Source organism: Thalassophryne amazonica, chromosome 3 (genome assembly GCF_902500255.1).
Source record: "Thalassophryne amazonica chromosome 3, fThaAma1.1, whole genome shotgun sequence".
Lineage (NCBI taxonomy): Eukaryota > Metazoa > Chordata > Actinopteri > Batrachoidiformes > Batrachoididae > Thalassophryne > Thalassophryne amazonica.
The window spans coordinates 91,189,381-91,197,395 of record NC_047105.1 but is presented as its reverse complement, the minus strand read 5'-3'; the positions used below and the strand labels follow the sequence as shown (position 1 = coordinate 91,197,395).

The 8,015-nt window shown below is 40.6% G+C and overlaps 1 protein-coding gene across 1 annotated transcript in view; it reads right to left on the bottom strand.

The window, feature by feature from the left end:
• Nucleotides 1-1,426: 1,426 nt before the first annotated feature.
• Nucleotides 1,427-8,015, bottom strand: part of zgc:109965 (uncharacterized protein LOC619266 homolog) — a 30,887-nt gene continuing 24,298 nt past the window's right edge. Inside the window, exons 8-15 of the mRNA XM_034167088.1 lie at nt 6,726-6,865; nt 6,461-6,639; nt 5,040-5,127; nt 4,895-4,933; nt 3,765-3,937; nt 3,622-3,675; nt 3,472-3,550; nt 1,427-1,546 (exon numbers count right to left, since the gene is read on the bottom strand). Coding sequence (XP_034022979.1) covers nt 1,490-1,546; nt 3,472-3,550; nt 3,622-3,675; nt 3,765-3,937; nt 4,895-4,933; nt 5,040-5,127; nt 6,461-6,639; nt 6,726-6,865 — 809 coding nt within the window. The 3' untranslated portion in view covers nt 1,427-1,489. The remainder of the gene's footprint in view (nt 1,547-3,471; nt 3,551-3,621; nt 3,676-3,764; nt 3,938-4,894; nt 4,934-5,039; nt 5,128-6,460; nt 6,640-6,725; nt 6,866-8,015) is intronic.

Genomic DNA, 8,015 nt, shown 5'->3' with positions numbered 1-8,015 from the left:
TGTACCACTGAACTCATAAACATTCATTATTTGTATGTTGTTAAAGTGCTTTTTTGTTCTTAGTTTCATTTTGTGAATGCATCCCTCCATTACATATTGCAATTTTTTTTCCTATAGAATAAATAAATCACAAATATACTTTCAGTCTTCATCAGATCATTTAAGACGTCATGTATTTGCATTTTTCTTACCGGTTTGGGCTGGGGGTTGTTCCTGCGGTGAGCAGAGGAGGGTCGGAGTTCTGCTCGTTTCACTCTTCCAGGAGGGCTGAACTGCTCTTTGTACATGGTGATGTACAGCTGAGGAGCCATCGTCACTTCTCTTGTCCTTATGTTCTGCTGCCAGTCTGCTTATAAAACTCCTGAAAGTCCTTCTCCTCCCCTGTCGCCAGGTAGCTCCTCCCTTTCCCTTATACCTGTGTATCTGTTTTTAAATTTACATTTTTACTGCAGGTTATTTCATGGTATAGTGGTTGATCGTAGTATAGTCACATCATAAATTCTTGCTTGATTGTGCATACATAGTACTACTATGCTTTCTTTTTGTGCATGCACTCCATCGTTTCTGCAGACTATGACGGCAAAGCCACCAGATCTTAAAGCTACAAAGCTGACAACTTTCTCAAAAACAAAGCAATTTGTAAAATACACTTTGTTCAAGCTGTATGTGATGCAGTAAGGAATATCGTATACTCGTGGTCGAGCGCTCTTGCTCAACCAGAACAACCCTTTGTGCTACCTGAGCGCACTAATCCTGCTAAAGCAAAGACCTCCTGCAAAGGCAAACATACCTGGTGTCAGTATCCATGACCCACACACACACACACACACACTCACACACACACACTCATCCTGACATAATAACCAGCACTGCGCTCCAACACTTTTGTTCATCTTGCAGGTAAAACAGGTTCAGTCTTGTCAACTGGAGCAAATAAGGTTTGGAGTGGAATTTATAAGAATCTGCCACCAGCATTCAGGGTCGCCTCCATCAGTGTGTCAGATGAGCATCAATAATTCAGCGGGCACCGTTATCTGTGACAGCATCTGACTGTCACAGCTTGGCCTTGTTTGACACTCGTCCTTAAACACTTAATTCCATGTCAGCAGATGCACAGCGGAGGACCTGTGGGAATTACAGTGGCGGGAGCATCCTTTATGTGTCAAAAATCGAATCAAAATCCAAGCTCTGCCCCACTTCGGTATACTTTGATGCAAGAAATTCCCATGTTGGTCTTTGATTTATTTTATTCATCTTCTCCAGACAACTAAGTTGAGCCTCTCTGTGCAGCATATCACTTCCTTTGGACTTGAATCTTGTATAATGAAAGGAACAAAGAAAATACACAGTTGATATAATGTGCATGAACCAGTCTGAGGTATGTCACGAGATCCTTTACTTTCGTATTCAGCACAGCCACTGTAGCGGTACATGATGTGCAGTGCAGACTTCAGAAGCAGCTGTCAAATGCTCAGCATCTCAGTCTTATTTACTGGTGCTTCAGTTTCACTGCTGCTTTCAGTTTTGGGTAGAAATAGCTGAAATTCTGCAAGACAAAAACAAATATACTGAACAAAACACCAAATATAAGCCAATTGGTAAGAAATACAAATTATTTCTTTTTGGAGCGTGATTCCAAGGGCGCTACAGACTAAGACCTTCATCTTTGGCATCCTGATGTTTCCTTTCTTCTATGTATGGGTGTAATCCTTAGATGCTAACTAAGGACCTAAGGTGACGACAAGATGTCTTTGGTACTTGGTGTCTCTGGAATGTGCTTGGGTTTTGTTGGAATGACTTTGGATGAAACAAATGGTTACGTCGGGAGAGTTGAAGTGTTGAAGACCACATCAAATGGATAAGGCCAAGGGAACATCCACATTTCACCTTTTTGGAAGTGGGGATGGACTGGTCTGTCTGGGTGGTTGCTGTCCAAGGTGTTTCTGTCATGTGGTGGATGCAGCAACATGTAGCACCAGCACATGCTCGCAGGCCTGACCTGATTATGACTACTTTACCGTATTATCAGATGGTGTTTTTTGTTGTTGTTGTTTTTTTTGTAGACATCTAAAAAATGAAGTTCTCTTATATTCATGGTCGACACTTTTACTTATTAATACATTCATACAACAACAACAGTAAGTGGTGCTAAATACTGTTTAAAGGAATGTGCCTCACAGGTCTGAAGCAAATTGCACCTTTAATTTTTTGAAAGCACTCATATAAAATGCTGTTGAGTATTGTAAGCTTGTTGTTAGCTGTTTACGGTTGTAATAGAAACAAATCCACATGCAACACTTTTTTAATGAAAATGCAGGGATGTAGCACTCTAGTGCTATGACTGCCTTCTTTTTCAAGGTCACAAAAAGCTGTATAAAGATGGGGCCTGTGCAACTGAGGAAAGGTCATGATACAAACAGTATGTTTCTGTTCATAAATACAGTGGAGTCATCAAACAACTCTCAAGCAGCTGAACAGATATGGTAAGATAGAGTGTAATATACTTTGAAGGAGTACTTGAAGGTACATAAAGGAGTTCAAGCACCTCGGGGTCTTGGTCACAAGTGAGGGGACAATGGAGCGTGAGATTGGCCAGAGAATCGGTGCAGCAGGGGCGGCATTGCATTCTCTCTACCGTATTGTTGTGACAAAAAGGGAGCTGCGCCAAAAGGCAAAGGTCTCGATCTACTGGTCAGTCTTCATTCCTACTCTCACCTATGGTTATGAGAGTTGGGTCATGACTGTAAGAATTAGATCACGGGTACAAGCAGCTAAAAGTTGTTGAAAAAGGGGGATTTTCTTATAATCAGCATCATATTATCTTCAAAACAATTCAGTAATATACAGGTGGCAATTGAGAAGTTCTAAGCCTGACCCAGAAAATGTAGGGCGTGGTTTTCCATCTTTGGCATTCTGAGAAACCATAATTTCTTGAGAATGTATGACATTTTGTCTTACTGAGTGCAATGTTGAGAAATATTGGTTTCTCAGAATGCAAAGAGCAAAGATAGACAACCACGCCCTACGTTTTCTGGATCAGGCTTAGAACTTCTCAGTTGCCCCTTGTATATTGACAACACTTATTAGATTTTGTTTTTGTGCCAAGAAGTTGCTCTTAGAGATCATGCAATGTACACAATTGAATGTGCACAATTTACTGGTTTCCTTGCATTTATATTTTGCTTTTCAAAATTTGATGAACAAATATACAGGGCTGAGTCCACTGTAAATATAATGTGTGTTATCTTTATACAGATTCAATCATGAGTGATTTTGTTGATCCACAACAACACTTATTTGGAAATAAGAAGGGTGACGATTTTGCAACACAATATACCAAGTTATATTGGTACACAGTATGGACATTTTCTTCAGTATAAATGAACATGCAGTGTAACATAACAGGAGATTTGCAATGAATAGTTCAAAATACAACATAAGTGACCAAAATAAATGAGTGCATGAACAAACCTGAATGGTATAATAAATTATCCCCAAATAAGCAGCAATGCAACCACCGAGGAAGAGATCAAAAGCTGCAGGTTTCGCTCTGGTGGAAAAAATAACTTACATTGTCACACTGAAGCATCACATAAACAAAATAAGCGTGCACATATTTACCTGTACATCACTATGGGTTGATTCATCTGATCAAAAAATGTGATATCAGGGTCCCTGTGTGAAGAAAAGTTTGACATCATTGTTATGGTGGTTTTTCCATTCTGCGTTCAACACTCATCTCTAAAAACAGGTGCTCGTGTTACCTCTTGTCCTGTTTGAAAGTGTGTCTGTGGACCTGCTGTAAGTACTGTTTGAACTCATGTTCCAGTGAGCTGACCAGCAGGATATGACTGGGCTCTTTGTCCAGCAGCTGGGTAGCCCGAGGGACTGACGTCAGGACAGACATCAGGCTGGACAAGCGACTGTCCTGGAAGTCCTGTTTATATTTAAATGAGACTTTTAAAAAAGAAAATAGAGAGAAATGCCTTATGTACTATGTAAACATCACAGTGGCTCAAGGCATCGTCTGTTTCTAATGTGTCATTCTAATAGATACCTACAGACAGCCATCCTGGAATTCATTCTAATTGCGAGTGAAAACTAATCTTTTGACCTTGACGTAAGAATTTTTAATCCTATACAGACCCTGATGATGGGACACCAGTCCATCACAGGCTATTTCCCCATCCAAGGCTGGTACATATTTACAGTTGGGTGGACAGAGACAATGCAGATGGACAAAGACAGGCAGTGTGACCATGAGGAATTGAACTCAGGGTGGTCCCCTGACTCCTTATCCCACTGATCTACCTGTTCTACAGTCTTGACATAATACTGTAAGTAAAATACTAAATGTGAATGACTCAAGTCAAGCTAAATCTATTCTAGGACTCATACTGCATTCAAGACGATGGTAATCTTGGAAAACACAAGTTGGGAACTTGCGAGTTCCATAAATTGTGCATTTACTTGATCAACTTGGAAAACAGTATGGATGCCCAGAGTCATATATTTTCAGTTTATTGTTGCCTTCACAAGGAAAATATAAATAATTTACTAATATATAAAGAATGGAAGTATGGGTGGCGTGGTAACCAAGTGGTCAGTGCACTTTGTCCTGAAAACAGAAGGTTCCCACTTCAAGTTCACCCATACCCATTCTCTATGTAATGTGGACTTGCATCAGGAAGGGCATCCGGTGTAAAACCTGTGCCATATCAACATGCAGTTCCATATCAAATCTGCTGTGGTGACCTAAAGTGATAAAGGGAGAAGCTGAAAGAATTTATTTATTATGATGCTTTGAATTCACAAACATTTTGCAATGTCTACAAATGAACACCAGATGTCAGCACTTGTCATTGTATATTGGCCAAAATAAGCAGGATCTTACCATTTGGCCCCTAAACACTGGCATATCTTTGGATGAACCCTTTGGAAGACAATAAAGATTGTATATTAGAAATTAACTTAAAGAAATAATGCAAGTCATGGTGTCAGATAATCAGGTTGCCAGGTGCTTTGGTGCATTTAATTACCTTCACAGAGAGATTGTACATATATCGCGCCAGTGTTTCAGCAATGATTATACCATTACGTTTAAGTTTCCTGATGTCCACCTGTGACCTAAAAGTGATCAGATATACGAGGTCTGTTAGAAAAGTATCGGACCTTTTTATTTTTTTCAAAAACCTGATGGATTTGAATCACGTGTGCTTGCATGAGCAAACCTTGAACCTTCATGCGCATGCGTGAATTTTTTCACGCCTGTCGGTTGCGTCATTTGCTTATAAGCAGCCTTTGTGTGAGGATGGGTGTAGTCTCTCATCGTTTTTTCTTTGCAAGGAAATGGCGGAACAACTGGAGCAGCGCGACTGCATCAAATTTTGCCAGAAACTGGGCGACAGCCAGGTGGAAACCATTTGGATTATTCAGACGGCTTTCGGTGACGATCCTATGGGCATCACACAGATTAAGGAGCGGTACAACCGGTTTAAAAACGTCCGCACAGTGGTGGAGAGCGCGCCACGCTCCGGTCAGCCATCAACATGCTGAAATGACCAGATCATTTCCAAAGTGAACGCTGTGGTGACGTGGGACCGTCATGTGACTATCCGAGAAACTGCAGAATTCCACCATTTCTCGGATAGTCACACGACTGAAAAGCCACAGAAAGCCGTCTGAATCTTCTGAATGGTGGAAGAGGTGAGCATGTCACAACATGTCCTGTGAGACGTCAACACGAAGGCGCTTTTGTTCCGCCATCAGCTTCGTGCCGAAGCCATCGGCATGAATTTCGCTGCAACTCTTTTCATGGCAAAATCTTCTGTCACAGTGGAATGTGCCGAAAAAGTGCTGATGTCCACTTCTTCCACAGTTTCTTGGATAGTCACACGATGGTCCCGTATCACCACAGCGTTCACTTTGGAAATGATCTGGTCATTTCAGCATGTTGATGGCCGCCCGGAGCGCGGCGCGCTCTCCACAGTTGTGCGGACGTCTTTAAACCGATTGTACCACTCCTTAATCTGTGTGATGCCCATAGGATCGTCACCGAAAGCCGTCTGAATAATCCGAATGGTTTCCACCTGGCTGTCGCCCAGTTTCTGTCAAAATGTGATGCAGTCGCGCTGCTCCAGTTGTTCTGCCATTTCCTTGCAAAGAAAAAACGATGAGAGACTCCACCCATCCTCACACAAAGGCTGCGTACAAGCAAATGACGCAACTGACAGGCATGAAAAAAATCACGCATGCGCACGAGGTTGAAGGTTGGCTCATGCAAGCACACGTGATTCAAATCCATCAGGTTTTTGAAAAAATAAAAAGGTCCGATACTTTTTTAACAGACCTCGCATAATCCAAAAATTATCACTCAGCGAGTGTTTGATATTGGATAAATACTCAAAGGGTTGTCCACAGTATCTGGTCGACTTAATCACCCACAGACTGAAGAACCTACATGGTATCAAGTATGGAACCACGGAGCTCGGACTTGGGGTCTTCTAGGTGAGACAGAGTGAATCCTGTGATCCTGCGGAGGCTGTAGCGCTCATGCTCCCAAGCTACTCTGGACTCCACCAAATTGATCTTCTTATGTACCAATTCCATCCTCACCCAAGGAAATCTGGTAAAAGCCACCTGCAGAAAATTAAATGGAGAGGGAAAAAAAAGCTAGAAAACCAGATAGGTCTTCACAGTTATCACCTAGACATGAAGACTCTTACCTCCTGTAGCTGCTGAATGAAAGCATGCAGAGGTGTTCCGGGTTTAGGTGGACGGGACACGTGCACGAATAGCTCATCACCATTAGCCAAGGTGTCCAAACACAAAACAAATGCCACATTGTCTTGAAGCAGGCTAGACTCTGATTGGGCAGAAACATAACAGTTCATTTACATGTTCTATATACAGCTGATGTTTTTTGTATATTTGATAAATCAGTATAGTTAAAGGGGTCATATTGCGCAAAACTGGAATTAATCAACTGTATAGCCACACATGGTTCAAGCTTCACATTTGTCTGTCCTTTATAAACATAATTTAGGCCTGAAATGATTAATTTCAAACTTGTGTGACATATGTAATAAACTCCATAAATGAACTGTTTGCGGTAGTCATGTAGCAGCGAGCTAAAATAACCTTTAAAGTTCACAGGCCACTCAAATTTTCAAAAACAAAATAAAAAGATGTGCACCATGCTAGTATATTGAATTGTACAAAATCCCAACAAATGAGCCTTGAGGCCCATATATCATGATATGAAGCAGATGAGCAGTGTTGCCTCCGTTACTTTGAAAAAGTAATCCAATTACTGATTACTCCTTGAAAAGTAACTTAGTTTATTTACTGCTTACTCAATTTTAAAAGTAACTAAGTTAGATTACCAGTTACTTTATTAGTTACTTTCAGCAGCTGCTAACAACAACCCCATGCCACCTCAACATGAAAATGATAACTAGTTTTGCCAATACTCATTTTATAGTCACCCTTTCTTGACTTCAATGAAAATATATCCTTCTTTTATAAAGACATATTTCTTGACCTCATATTTAACTGTTGACAACACTGTAACAGCAAAACCTACAATTTGTAACCTAAGTAGTTTATAAATGTAACTTAAATTCTTTCTCACATTTTTCTAACATTTAAATTCTTTCTAAACATTTTAGTTGTTGAAATTATTATTGTTATTATTATAAGTAGTAGTAGTAGTATGAAAATATGTCTTCAAAAGTGGACCTTTAATCTAGGAGTGTTGTGGGGGGCCGTGCTCGCCTACACCCCTTTCTGTCTGGAGTTGCCCCTGGATTGCCATCTGAGCAGGCAGAATTTATAACATGTATTTATGCAGAATGCATGACCAGATTGACAAGTAGGAAAGCTTTATCAGCATTTTTTTTTACATCATGTTGTCCTCAGAAAGAGACTTTAGGTGCAATTGGGTGGGAAAAAAGCCTTAGTATTTGTTTTGTGTTTTTAGTGATGACAGTCATACAGCGCACAGAATTTTAAAG